Source organism: Tachysurus vachellii, chromosome 3 (assembly GCF_030014155.1).
Source record: "Tachysurus vachellii isolate PV-2020 chromosome 3, HZAU_Pvac_v1, whole genome shotgun sequence".
Classification (NCBI taxonomy): domain Eukaryota; kingdom Metazoa; phylum Chordata; class Actinopteri; order Siluriformes; family Bagridae; genus Tachysurus; species Tachysurus vachellii.
The window spans coordinates 15254914-15270966 of NC_083462.1; the positions used below are offsets into that span (position 1 = coordinate 15254914).

Genomic DNA, 16053 nt, shown 5'->3' on the forward strand with positions numbered 1-16053 from the left:
GCAAGGTGGTGGTAGCAACATGCTGTGGGAAGGATTTTCATCAGCAGGGGGATTAGTCAGGGTTGAAAGCAAGTTGATTTGATAGGACAAACCAAGATTTACTACTCAGAAGGTTCTCCTTCAAGCAGGACCACAACCTCAACATCACTGGCAAAGCTACACTGCAGTGACTCAGCCCAACACTCCAGTCAAAGTTCAACCTGCCAGATAGTTAAACGTTTTGAGACGTGGACGTACAAAGCTGCTGCTGAGGAAATTCTCTGGAGACTCCATCCAAGAGGGTAAACACAAATGCAATTAACAAATTAGTTTTGTGTCTCAAATAATAGTCTCGACATGTCGCATAAATCAGAGTAAATATTTACAGGAGGTCCATTCCAGGTTACAGTAAGCGGGGGTAAATACTTACGGTAGGTAAGGTCATTATAAATTATAAATGTTTCAAGTCATTATAAATTACTTAAAGGGTTTAATTTCCTTAGTTTATAAAAGAAATAATCCATTTTTCATTAAAAAAAAAAAGTGCACCACTAATCTGACTGATGGTAAAAGATCTACAGACGCTGCTCAGATTGGGCTTTTCCTTTCTGCGCAAAGTTCAATCACATTCAACTTTCACCTCGTTTCCTGTGGAACGTTTAAAGCACTGAGCAAAGCCTGTGCACACAGCACTGAGACTCCAACAGGAATCAGGACTAATCCTCGCTGTACCCACAACTATAGTCTTCAAACTGCTTACGTCAAAAACATGTAAAGGACAGAAAGTCTAGAAAGAGTCCAGCAGCCTGATCAGTTCCTCCAGGAGGTTTTTTGTGATTGTTGTTTTTTTTTTATTTCAATGTGTAACACAACTTCTAGGCAGATTCTACATTCTCTTCTACTGAAGACACACCTATGTGTAAACCCTTTCTCTTTCTATGGCTCTGCGCTGACTGCATGTTGTGACGTCACAAAACACGTCTTAACCCAAACCTGTAAACGTTTTGAACAATGATTCTCAGGCTGATGGATCAGACACCGTAGCTCAGCTCACCTGCTGCCCGTACTGCATGCCTCCCAAAGCCCCAGGGGTGCGTCCCTGAATGCTCATGGGGAATCTCTGTGGTCCTGGTGAGCCGTAGCCTTGCCCGGGGTAGGAAGACCCCTGCTGGGGTGGAGGCCCCTGAGACTGCTGCTGCTGCTGCTGAGTGTACAGGTTTCCTGCTCCATAATGCTGGGCCCTGATCTTCCCCACCTGGTCCATTGAGCTTTGGGTCTAAAAAGGGAGAAATTATAATCAGTTCTTCCACATGACATCACACTGGCGCAGACTCGGCCATTTGAAGTTTCAGATATTTGCACTGTCAGATTATTGAGCTGCACGTAGACGTGAGCTGTAGTGAAGAGATCTTCTATATTTTAAAAGGACTTTATCAACAACTTACAATCTTAGAAATCAACGTAACATCTAAGTGTTCTTTAACACTACACTGTGTTCACTGCTGAAGAGCTGCTGCAAGAAAGAGCCAAACAAACCGTCATGAATAACTGATCACACACACAGCGACACACACAGGTCCATGAACACATCCCAGCTGCATGGTATCTTTCAGTCCAAAAATATGTAAAAATACATAAAACAGGAAATGAGCATCGACCGGCACTTTAAAGAAGAGTTCAATCATTCAAATACACTAGAATCTCTCACACACACACACAGTATGACATCAGGCCAAAGGTTTACACAAAGACACACACAGCGCGACAGACACACACACACAGCGCGACAGACACACACACACAGCGCGACAGACACACACACAGCGACAGACACACCCACATACAGCGACAGACACACCCACACACAGCGACAGACACACCCACACACAGCGACAGACACACCCACACACAGCGACAGACACACACACACCCACACACAGCGACAGACACACACACACCCACACACAGCGACAGACACACACACACCCACACACAGCGACAGACACACACACACACACAGCGACAGACACACACACACACAGCGACAGACACACACACACACACAGCGACAGACACACACACACAGCGACAGACACACACACACACACAGCGACAGACACACACACACACAGCGACAGACACACACACACACAGCGACAGACACACACACACACAGCGACAGACACACACACACACAGCGACAGACACACACACACACACACACAGCGACAGACACACACACCCACACAGCGACAGACACACACACCCACACACAGCAACAGACACACACACCCACACACAGCGACAGACACACACACCCACACAGCGACAGACACACACCCCCACAGCGCCAGACACACACACACACCCCCACACAGCGCCAGACACACACACACAGCGCCAGACACACACACACACACAGCGCCAGACACACACACACACACAGCGCGACAGACACACACACACAGCGCGACAGACACACACACACACAGCGCGACAGACACACACACACAGCGCGACAGACACACACACACAGCGCGACAGACACACACACACAGCGACAGACACACACACACACAGCGACAGACACACACACACACAGCGACAGACACACACACACACAGCGACAGACACACACACACACACACAGCGACAGACACACACACACACAGCGACAGACACACACACACACAGCGACAGACACACACACACACAGCGACAGACACACACACACACACACACGACAGACACACACACACACACACGACAGACACACACACAGCGACAGACACACACACAGCGACAGACACACACACACAGCGACAGACACACACACACACAGCGACAGACACACACACACACAGCGACAGACACACACACACACAGCGACAGACACACACACACACACAGCGACAGACACACACACACAGCGACAGACACACACACAGCGACAGACACACACACAGCGACAGACACACACACACAGCGACAGACACACACACACAGCGACAGACACACACACACACAGCGACAGACACACACACACACAGCGACAGACACACACACACACAGCGACAGACACACACACAGCGACAGACACACACAGCGACAGACACACACACACACAGCGACACACACACACACACAGCGACAGACACAGACACACACACACACAGCGACAGACACACACACACACAGCGACAGACACACACACACACACACAGCGACAGACACACACACACACAGCGACAGACACAGCGACAGACACACACGGCGACAGACACACACACAGCGACAGACACACACACACAGCGACAGACACACACACAGCGACAGACACACACACAGCGACAGACACACACACACAGCGACAGACACACACACAGCGACAGACACACACACACACAGCGACAGACACACACACACACAGCGACAGACACACACACACACAGCGACAGACACACACACACACAGCGACAGACACACACACACACACAGCGACAGACACACACACACACACAGCGACAGACACACACACACACACACACACAGCGACAGACACACACACAGCGACAGACACACACACAGCGACAGACACACACACAGCGACAGACACACACACAGCGACAGACACACACACACACACAGCGACAGACACACACACACACACACACAGCGACAGACACACACACACACACACGACAGACACACACACACACACAGCGACAGACACACACACACACACAGCGACAGACACACACACACACAGCGACAGACACACACAGCGACAGACACACACACAGCGACAGACACACACACACACACAGCGACAGACACAGACACACACAGCGACAGACACACACACAGCGACAGACACACACACAGCGACAGACACACACACACAGCGACAGACACACACAGCGACAGACACACACAGCGACAGACACACACAGCGACACACAGCGACAGACACACACACACACAGCGACACACACACACACAGCGACAGACACACACACACACAGCGACAGACACACACAGCGACAGACACAGACACACACACACAGCGACAGACACACACACAGCGACAGACACACAAACACAGCGACAGACACACAAACACAGCGACATAATACCCTTGGCTCTGGATGAGGACGTGTGTTAAACACCGTAAATAACAGTTTCTGTAATTGGAGACAGACAGCAGAATGTTTCAATAATCATTACATGAAATGATGTAAGATAACGAGCTCCGTCTCCTGAAGCCTCTCGTTCCTCTTACACTAATACACCAGGCTCGGTTTCATGTGTGATTATCAAAGAAAAGCAGCTGGAGGTGAGAACAGACCGAGGAACCTTCACTGAACTTCAGACAGAACGTGTGTTTTATGTGACTGACCAGGTCATCACCATGCTGAAACACTGCTGCCACATCCATCTTCACCAAAACGAAATGATGCAGCAGCGCTTTAACCTGTGCAGCTCCCGGACCTCCTCATCTGTACACACAGCACAGGAGCTGAGAATAAACGCTACACAACACAACACGTCTGCTCACACAGTCACACAGCAGTAACTTTTACGACTTTCTGCTGTATACACACACAGGATAGCTTTAGCTCGGACACATTCACCTGTTCTGATCTACAACACTGACACTGCTGACGTTAGTATTCTTACGTCATCACAGCTGTTAGCTTGTTGCTAACTAAAGGTAAACACTCGAGTGTCTGTGGTGTTTTCTCCCACTTCAAAAGAAAGTCAAACACCATCCGAATCTCTCTGTCACACACACACACACACACACACACACACACACTTTCCTTAGGTCATTGAAGACCATTAGAGCTATTTATAGGTAGAGCACAATGTTAGTTCGTCCAACAAATTTGTGTGTGTGTCCTGCAGCTTTAATAAAACACTCTTGGCACTGAATGAATTACAGAGGAGCAGCAGACTGTCTGCTAGGTCTGCTAGAAGAGCTGGGGTTGGGCGTCAGATCCTGAACATTTCACCTCGAGCAGTACAAAAAAATCATCTCCTGACCTCTGACCTGAACTAAATAACAGCTACACACAAATCTGACATCTTCAGTGTTTCCTCAGTGGTGTGTGAGGAGGTTAAACTTGGACAAGCTGAGGTGGACAAATCTCTCCTTACTGACGTGGTCTTAAAGTTTACTTTAAACACAAAGGAAAAAGGATTGCAGACGCTTGACCTTACTGTGACGTCCATACCATTCTGGATCAATTCCAGAAATCAGATCAGTTCATCTGCTTTAACATGAAAGACAACAAGGACCCAGTAAGCGTGTGAACAGGGGATTAGTCAACAACAATGATGAGAAACTGAGTGAAAGTATGGAGTTCATGAGAATTCTAACATTTTATTTGTTTAAATCTGATTAGACATTTAAAATAAAAGCAAAAATAATCATCCACTGCCTGGATGTGTGTGTGTGTTGATTCATTGCCTGGAATCAGTGAATCGACTCTTTATGGAATCCAAGTGCAGAACAGGGTCTTGATGATTTTATTGTTTATTGTGTATGTTATAAATCACTACATACCCTACCGACCCACAATGCTACGCTACCGACCAACAAAGATACACTACACTACCGACCCACAACTCTACCAACACACAACGCTACGCTACTGACCAACAAAGATACGCTACCGAAAAACAAAGATACACTACCGACCCACAACTCTACCAACCCACAACGCTATGCTACTGACCCACAACGCTACCGACCCACAATGCTACCAACCCACAACACTACGCTACCGACCCACAATGCTACCTACCCACAACACTACGCTACACTACCTACCCACAATGCTACCTACCCAGAACGCTACTGACCCACAACGCTACGCTACACTACCTACCCACAACACTACGCTACACTACCTACCCACAATGCTACCTACCCACAACACTACGCTACGCTACCGACCCACAATGCTACCTACCCACAACGCTACGCTACCGACCCACAATGCTACCTACCCACAACGCTACGCTACCGACCCACAATGCTACCTACCCACAATACTACACTACCTACCCACAACGCTATCAACCCACAACGCTACCGACCCACAATGCTACACTACCAACCCACAACGCTACCGACCCACAATGCTACACTACCAACCCACAACGCTACCGACCCACAACGCACAACACAGTCATTTTGAAGCGAGAAACCGTTCAACACTTACACTTATTATTCATACGAGACCATGCTGATGAGTTGCTGTATAAAATACCAAAATTCTGGCAAAAGAAAAATGAGACACTTATTTCTGCTAGAACAAAAAACTCATTAAACAGAATTGTAAATGTGGCTGAAACCGAAGTGAGGCTGCACAACAAAAAAAATCAGTTAATAATCACAAGTCTAAGAGATCCGTCCCAATCGCACTGCTTAGTTACAGAAGTGATTTAATGATGTCAGCAGTGTGATGAAGTGTAAAGAGATCAGAACCACTACAAGCTTCATAACATGCTCTAACTCAGCCATGATCAACTTGACTACCAAATTATAGTCATCTCATCAATGTTGTATGAAGCCCAGCACTGCTCATCAACCTGAGATGAAGCATGCTGGTAGTAGCATTATGATGTGAAGGTTGGTTGGTCAGAGCTGAGAGCAACCCTAGATGAAAACCTTGGTACTAAAGCACAAGTTTACCTATAAACAACCCAAACTGTGGATATGGCATCATCAAGCAGGTTCTTCCTTCAGGACAATCCACAGATCTTTAGTTAACTCTATGATTAACTCTTTTTTTCCCCTCTAGAGTCACTTCAAAATAGCAGAAACTAAATCTCACTAATATCTGTAAATCATCTGATGATGTAATAAAGCAAAAACAGAGTTATTAAATACTGGTGGGGGGTGAATACTTTCTGCAGGCTCATAAACAAAGAGTAGAACAAAGTCAGTGGATGCACCTGGAGACATGCACAGTTCGTGTTAACTGCACATGAAGACACATGAAGTAGCAACCATGAGGGACCTTAAGCAGCCATGTGGGACTACTCCCGAGTCAGAGACAGGGTTAGAGAAAAGGGGTTGGGGGTCAGAGACAGGGTCAAATGAGGGGTCAAAGAGGAGATCAAAGAAGGTCAGAGAGGTCTGTGTGTTAACTGCAGGAGTCACATGAAGCAGCATTGACCACTACTGGGTCAGAGACAAGGTCAGGGACAGGGTCAAAATGAGGTTAGAGAGGGGGTCAGGGTGCTAACTGCAGGGGACTGGGGACCACAATGCACTGAACACTCCTTCAGATTCCTGATATTCAGAATCTCAGACATAGGACTAGACACAGGTCATGTAACTCAGCCTCACCATCACTCACCCACAGGGACCACAGGGTCACCTGCTAATTATCTCACCATGTGTGATGGGATACTTAACTTTCCTGGTTGTAGTCATGAATTTCTCAAAGTTAGCAACATGCTGTAATCTGTTAAATCACAGGGTTAATCCACAGAGACTAAACTATCTGAATGTGAACCACGTACATTGGTGTTTTTTTAAGTTAATTTCCTATTAAAATAACCTAGCTGCTAACTATCAGGCATAAGCTAATAAGAGAATGCTAGCTAAATATTTTACCCTGCTTCACACTAAGAGTTGAGTATTTAACATCAATACGCTAAAGTTTCTCCTTCAGCCTAATTTACATAAAATCTGCATGTCTAATATTTGTATTGACTGAGTGCAGTTTAGTCTTCTTTGATTTATTTTTCAATCAAATTACATATTTTTATATTTAGCTTTAATATTCAGAGGCACACATGCACATTCTCGCACATGCGCACTCATGCTCTCGCACACACACACGCTCTCACGCAAACGTACACTTTCTTGCACTCACTCACACACACGAGACAGATCTTAAGTTTTCTAAATTTTAAACATCATAATCTTCCTACATTTTCTCGTCCACTTTCTGCCAGAACATGCGACAAGACACCACGAAGCTTAGCAGAGCTTACGCCACATCTCACACCACACCGCCTGCATGCTCACACACCCCAGATGTTCATCCAGCTGATCAGACAGAGGCTCTAGGTGTACTCGGAGGACTTGACCCACAGCGTGCAACTGTGGAAATCATGATCACATACACACACTCTCGTATTTAAACATTTCCCCTTGTAATTCATGCTGGACGTCTGCTGTACACACCAGTGTGACTGATCTGTTACTATAGAAATGAAAACGTATTAGAACGAGCCGTGTTAACAATAACTGTCATGTTACCGCTGAAACTAACTGTGCTGCTACACAAACGTAACACACTAATGACCGTCTCCTTAATCACTGTTGGAAAGCGGCAGTGACACAGATACTGTAAACGTGATCGTGTCTCCTGGTGATTTTATATCATATCATAACAGTGTGAACTCTACACCTGCTCAGTGTATTTATTTCACTCCAGAAATGTGTGGAGTCTTCAGTTCATCACCTCCATGTATTTATGTTCATTTATTCATTGTTCTTTGTTTGTGTAGTTTCTCGTGTAACACTACATGGGTCACATTGTTAGACACGGTGCTACAGAGCAGCAGTACAGAGCAACGCTACATCAGATTATAGTGTAACTTTAACCCACCTGAGGATTTAGAACAGTGTTCACACCATCACACAAACCTCACCTCTGTTACCTCAAAGACGACACTCTAAAGTCAGTAAATCTCTTTCCAGTGACACTGACACACACACACACCCCCAGTCTGACTACAGTCAGTGTACACTACACACACACACCAGTCTGACTACATTCAGTGTACACTACACACACACCAGTCTGACTACATTCAGTGTACACTACACACACACCAGTCTGACTAGTCAGTGTACACTACACACACCCCAGTCTTACTACAGTCAGTTTACACTACACACACCAGTCTGACTACAGTCAGTGTACAATACACACCCACCCCAGTCTGACTACAGTCAGTGTACACTACACACACCCACCCCAGTCTGACTACAGTCAGTGTACACTACACACACCCACCCCAGTCTGACTACAGTCAGTGTACACCACACACACACACGTCTGACTACAGTCAGTGTACATTACACACACCCACCCGTCTGTCTGTCTAGTCAGTGTTCACTATACACACACACACACACACACACACACATACACCAGTCTGACTACAGTCAGTGTACACTACACACACACCCCAGTCTGACTACAGTCAGTGTACACTACACACACCCACCCCAGTCTGACTACAGTCAGTGTACACTACACACACACACGTCTGACTACAGTCAGTGTACACCACACACACACACGTCTGACTACAGTCAGTGTACATTACACACACCCACCCGTCTGTCTGTCTAGTCAGTGTTCACTATACACACACACATACACCAGTCTGACTACAGTCAGTGTACACTACACACACACCAGTCTGACTACAGTCAGACTACACTTCACACTCCAGTCCAAACAACCTGCCTGTGGGTTTGATGAAGTAACAAGGTGAGAAAGGAAACGTGAATAAATAATAAATATCAGGAGTGTGTACAGTCAGACTGTCTCCTGATGTGTGAACAAACTCCTTCAGTTCCTTGTGCTTTTCTACAACACATTCACCACCAGCTTCAGATGTTCTGTCCTTCAATTCCACCATGTTTTCTGACTAACCCGCCCAACTCAGAATTAGGACTCTGTAGAGGTGTGCGTGTGCTCCATTCATTCTCTCCAATGTGACCTGAACACACCAATCGTGTGGCGCAACTAAACCTCTGTGCTCCACTACTGTGGAACTGTGGAACATGCTGTGGACCAGTCACAACTCAACACAGTAAATTAACACATCATCTTCAGGAACACATCATTCACCTGTTAAACCTACATCAGTGATGCTACGCTGCTCTGAGGGAAATGTTTATCACTCACATAATTAGCTGGCTAGCACACCGCTAACAGACACAAACATGGGGGTGTTGATATTCTTCCCATGCTGAAGCTCGGACACACAGGAGCACACACGCATGCAGTGTGAGCTTTGTTTTAAATCTGAATTGACAAACTCAGACTAAATGAACAAAATGAAGTGATCTTAACACTGGAACTGGACTCTGCGTTCCAGCTTCAGTAACCTTCTCCATCCTGATTGGTCAGAACGACGGTGCGACTCCCACAGACCAGAACGCACTCCTAATACGCTGTAGTTGCTATAGTAACAGCTGGTACACAGGAGCGCATACACGGACACGTAAACAGAGACGCTATTTAATAAGAAGCTTTTTAAATTAAAACTCAGACATAATAATAATAATAATAATAATCACTGATGTGTCTCAGGTGTAAGAGGTTTAGTACAGTTAGTACAGTTTCTTCAGTCTTCAGGAGATTTTGTGCTTATTTATTTCCTGATGATCTTTACTGGTATACATCATGGTGTATGTTCCTCCTTCTGAAGAATCACTGGTCAAAGTAACAGTGAATGAGATCGCCACACCACAACACCCCACCCCACAGCACGCAACATGCCACCTCGCAGCACGCAACATGCCGCAACACCACGCAACAGGCAACACAGAACGCCACAACACCCCACCACACAATGCCCCACCCCGCAACACAACACAACACAGTTGATCATTCCCCTATAACAGCGTGGCCTTCTGCAGTTTAGGACTCAGGAGTTGTTGCATATCCAGAATAGTAAGTAACAGCTCTTTAAAGAAAACACAAGATAGAGCCAAGAGGGAAAGTGAGGGAGAGAGGGAAAAAGTGAGGGAGAGAGGGAGAGAGAAAGAGAGAGAGAGCACAAAGTGTTTAAAAGAGCTCTCTCACTCTAAGCATCACCTCATATTTACACCCTCACACACCCTCACTCACCCTCACTCACACACACCCTCACACACGCGCACGCACTCACACGCACGCACGCACGCACGCACGCACGCACGCACTCACGCACGCACTCACACACGCACGCACTCACACACGCACGCACTCACACGCACGCACTCACACGCACGCACTCACACACACGCACTCACACACACACACACACCCGCACTCACACACCCGCACTCACACACCCGCACTCACACACCCGCACTCACACACCCGCACTCACACACCCGCACTCACACACCCGCACTCACACACCCGCACTCACACACCCGCACTCACACACCCGCACTCACACACCCGCACTCACACACCCGCACTCACACACCCGCACTCACACACCCGCACTCACACACCCGCACTCACACACCCGCACTCACACACCCGCACTCACACACCCGCACTCACACACCCGCACTCACACACCCGCACTCACACACCCGCACTCACACACCCGCACTCACACACACGCACCATTTGTTCATTGAGTATCGAGTAGAGTTACAGCCAATAACTGGTTACAGTTAGTCACAGTCTCCACATCAGGCAGTGGATTAGATCATTAGTGAGAAGGGGCTTGGCTGGACACGTGCAATGGGGTCATGTGACTTTTACGTCCTTTCTGGAAGGTCTTTCACTACTCTTCACTGGTCAGATGGCCATCATGTGGAGTTTGACTGTGACTGTAGTGTTGTGTACGTTAATCTGAGGACACGCTAGACTACAGGACTAAACATTTACACAATGCTCTCCATCCTCATTACCAAAATCCACTTTATCATGAAAATAAACACCAGAACCTCAGAACTCCCGACGTTACTGTTGGGTACAAAAATAAACCCCAACATGTGGAGAGAACTGGATGTGGAGACTATACTGCCACACAAACAGCAACGGGAGATCATTTCTGACGAGAGCGGTGCGACTTCAGGAGACACCAGAAACAGTGACCTTTGACCGGTGGATGTAGGCGGGTCCATAAAGACGACAACGATCAGCGAATTGGTGCAGCAGGAGTGCAGACCGAGCATACACTGCTTCTCTTCATCAATCCTACATGATAAACATGACAAAAGCTAACTCTCCCTCCAGAACACTTTGCTTTAGCAGCAGGAAAACTGATTGGAACGTTAGTTGCTCCACCCACTCAAAGGTTATTACTATGGCAACCAGCAGTGTGCACGTCTACGTGTAACAGAATCACTGCATGTGTGAACGTAGGCTTATTCTCTCCATGCAGCCTGGAATGAGCTTTAAACATCAGACAAGTACCGTATCTATAACATTAAACTTTACACACTACTATATACATAGTGTTGAGGATCAAAGATCACTCAGATGTAAGGGAAACATCTGGTCCAGGGGTCACATCAGGCTGAATGAACTCTAACTGTCCCCCAAACCCCGTGCTGGAGCTGTTTGACGGTTGTGTGACACTTCAGCTCTCTGGGATATCTGTAGAAGAAGCACTTGATGTTAAAACCCAGACTACCTACACACACAAACACGTGCGTCATGTTAAACGCTGATAAAAGTTTGATCGCTGAGGAGACGAAAAAAAAAGTACTGCAGACGTCCTGCTGATAAACTCATCAACTGTTCAACACATTCATACAGAAATCTAGGCATCAACGACAGATAATTCATGAGAGAGAGACACAGAGAGAGAGAGAGAGAGAGAGAGAGAGAGAGAGAGACAGACAGACAGAGAGAGAGAGAGAGAGAGACTGACAGAGAGAGAGAGAAAGAGACAGACACAGAGAGAGAGAGAGAGAGACTGACAGAGAGAGAGAGACTGACAGAGAGAGAGAGACTGACAGAGAGAGAGAGAGAGAGAGAGAGAGAGAGAGAGAGAGAGAGAGAGAGAGATGAAGTGCAGCAAGACTTTTTGCAGCATTACATTAGGTAAAATTATAAATGGTCAGGAGGAGACAGGCAGCCAATCAGATTTCAGCTGGCGTGTCAACACAAGACCAACTGTGTCCTGTCTTTAACACAAGACTTTTACCTCCATAATTCAAATCCCAAAGCCAGGCAGTCTGTTTCTGCTCACACCACTGTCCTGTTCACCAGGAGAACAGCACACACACACACTATTACAAGCTCACAACAATTTTACACACAATCCACACCAGAACTACACCAGAACACACACACATATACCTCCAGACCTTATTTACACACCATGAAACACCAGTAACAGTGAAGGTGCAGTAACATGTACAGTAGTCTTGTGTTAGTTGTTATATTGATGTGAACCCTTTACACACACACACACACTCACATCCTACTGCAGTAAGAACACCACACAAGTGCGCAGTTCTCTCTCTCTCACTCTCTGCTGCATTCTCATTCCTACACTTGTGCTTGAGACAAACACGTGTGCAGTCCATCCTCATCCTCCTCCTCAGTCCAGGGTGAATCCCCTGTGCACCACAATCAGAAGTGAAGACTACAGTAGTACAGAACAGAAGAGAAAGGCAGCCATTTTAGACCAGACCTAGAGAAACAATGGAGGTTGTTTCCTCTATGCAGCACTACAGCTGCCGGTGAGCGCGTGTTCACACCTAAAGTTTCAGCCCAACTAACTTTACCTGGTTCCTGTTGAGCGCGTGCGCGGTGTTCCCCGGACTGCCCGGGGGCGCGTGATGGCCTCTTTGTTGCCAGGGCGTGTGACCTCCTGCGTAGTGATTAGCGCTGCTCATGTCCACTGCTGCTTTACTCACGCCGTCCTGACCGTTATAGTCACTCTGTGGGTAGCTCTGGTAGCCCCTGGTGGCCGTGGGGGAGGTCAGGAGCTGGTTTAGAGTTGGGGTCGGGGTAGTCTGGGGGTTGCTCATGTTATACCTCTGGTTATTATACGCACCCGCCATAAGAGCTGCTCCTGACGGCTGCTGCTTGACTGGGGGACGCGGGGAGCTCATGCCATAACCCTGGTACGGAGTCCGGCTCGGAAACGGCCCGTAGCTGTTGTACTGGTTGTGGAAGCCGTGTTCGTGCGCGTTAGACGGATACGGCTCCATTACAGTGCCCGGTGCAGCAGGGCTTTGTTGTCCGCCATGTTGATGAAAAGGGCCCCGGTTGTAGCCGTATGGAGGTGGAGAGAAGACGCCCTGGGTGTGTTGAGCAGTGCCGAGCTGACTGTTAGCATCAGGATCGTTCTGGTTGTTGTTATTACTGTTGTTCATCCGGGACGATTTGTCGTTGCCGTTCTTCATGTCAGGGTCTCCTCCTCCTCCTCCTCCTCCTCCTCTTCCTCCTCCCGGTGCATTAGCTAACTCCGTGCCGTCCTGAAGCTCTTTCTGCCCCGGAGAGCCGCCGGTGTCGTGGTGTTCGTGCTGCGCGTCTCCCGGTACCGAGTCTCCGTGCGCGTCTCTGTCCGGTTTCTTCACTTCTGCGCCTGGACACGGACCGGTGCCGAGCGCAGCGACCTGAGCGGCCATTACTGTGTGTGTATGTGTGTGTGTGCGTGCGTGCGTGTGTGCGTGCGTGCGTGCGTGTCTCCCACTTGTTAAAGGAGTTACTTCTCACACTCCAGCTCCGAACTGCACCGGATATAAACCCAGTTATTTGAACAATGCGCCCTGGATCATTCCTCCTCCTCCTCCTCCTCCTCCTCCTCCCTCCTAACCTCCAGACCGGACCCGGGCTTGTGCCCAGTGTCTAAGTTTTAATAGAAATGAGGACCCCAGGGATGAATTGAACTGACACCAGATGTGTTCACACTCTGCCTCTGTTACAGAACCCGACCGACGCAGCAGCACGAGGCTCCGCGACACACAGCCATTTTACCGAGTCACATGGAACAGCAGGAGTGGAGTTGAGCATGCGCGGATCTGGACCACAGCACAAACACAGCACATAAACATTATACACTTATACTTACTTTGGATTTGTTTTGGTTCTTGTTGGTTTTTTTATTTTTGTTTTTTTATTTCATTTTTATTTATTTATTTTATACAAAGTAATAAGACAACAGTGTCATCTATTACTAATCATGGATACAGCAGTTATTATGTACTGCTGCATCTGACTGCTATATTCGGGATAAAATTGTTCTCTCTCTCTCTCTCTCTCTCTCTCTCTCTCTCTACACGTGCACACAGACAACAGGCGTGTCAAAGCGACACGTTTGCTGTATGGAGACACAAGCTTGAAATTGCATCCTGCGCGCGCGCGGTTCCGCATGGAAAAGGAAGAATGATGGGGGATGGACCGAAAACAGGAAGTGAAAAAAGGGAGAGTGCAAAACTGAGGTCCACTGTAAACCATGTAGCCTGTGAAAAGCCCTGACTAATTATATCTGTTTAAAATAAAATATATCACGTTTATTTTCAGGTGTGTTAGTGAGTAAGAGAGAAGCACGCGCTCCCCCACTCCGCCATTCTCTCTCTCTCTCTCTCTCAGTGTGGGGGAGGGGAGTGAACACACACACAGCTCACACAGCTTGCTCACACACACACATACACACACAGCTCACACACACAACCTTGTTCAATGCACAGAATCAGTTAAAGGTGCAATGGTCTATTTTTTATCCTAACCAGTATAATATCAGTATAAATCAGTGAACAGGTGAAAGGGGATCATATAAACTCTAAGCCACGATCTAAAGTATTTCTAAAACTTGGTTATGAGCCGTGGTGCTTGTTTGTATTGGTCTCTTGTCAGTCTTTGTATGGACACACCCCCAACACCCCATCACTCCACCCCACCTAATGGCTGTACAGGGACACAGAGAGGTGTTCTACACTGGGAGAGCTGAAATTGTAACTAGCACACACACACACGTGACGTGCAAATGATCATTTTAATCTTGACATAAAGGGCCTTTATGTCAAGTGAGAACCTGCTTTTATTTCACTAGCATTAAATAAAGAATATAAAAAATAAAGAGCAACAAACAACCATAAAAACTAATCATTCAATTACAGCTAAAGAAACGGCAGTGTATAAACAGATCTCTTCTAATTATTAATATTATATTATATTAAATTATTTATTAGTGAATGAGTGTGTGTGTGCCCTGCGATGGGTTGGCATTCCGTCCAGGTTGTATCCTGCCTTGATGCCCGATGACGCCTGAGATAGGCACAGGCTCCCCGTGACCCAAGGTAGTTCGGAAAAGCGGTAGAAGATGTATGAATGAAATTATTTA

General features: G+C 47.1%; 1 protein-coding gene across 3 annotated transcripts in view; it reads right to left on the minus strand.

Annotated features, from left to right (window-relative positions):
• Positions 1 to 15118, minus strand: part of arid1ab (AT-rich interactive domain 1Ab) — a 37956-nt gene extending 22838 nt beyond the window's left edge. For 2 of the 3 annotated variants that reach the window (XM_060865951.1, XM_060865950.1), the window contains exons 1-2: positions 13490 to 14739; positions 1034 to 1255 (exon numbers count right to left, since the gene is read on the minus strand). In XM_060865951.1, coding sequence (XP_060721934.1) covers positions 1034 to 1255; positions 13490 to 14338 — 1071 coding nt within the window. In that variant the 5' untranslated portion in view covers positions 14339 to 14739. Of the gene's footprint in view, positions 1 to 1033; positions 1256 to 13489; positions 14740 to 14781 lie in introns of those variants that run through there. The other variant, XM_060865952.1, reaches the window with a different exon arrangement.
• Positions 15119 to 16053: the final 935 nt, after the last annotated feature.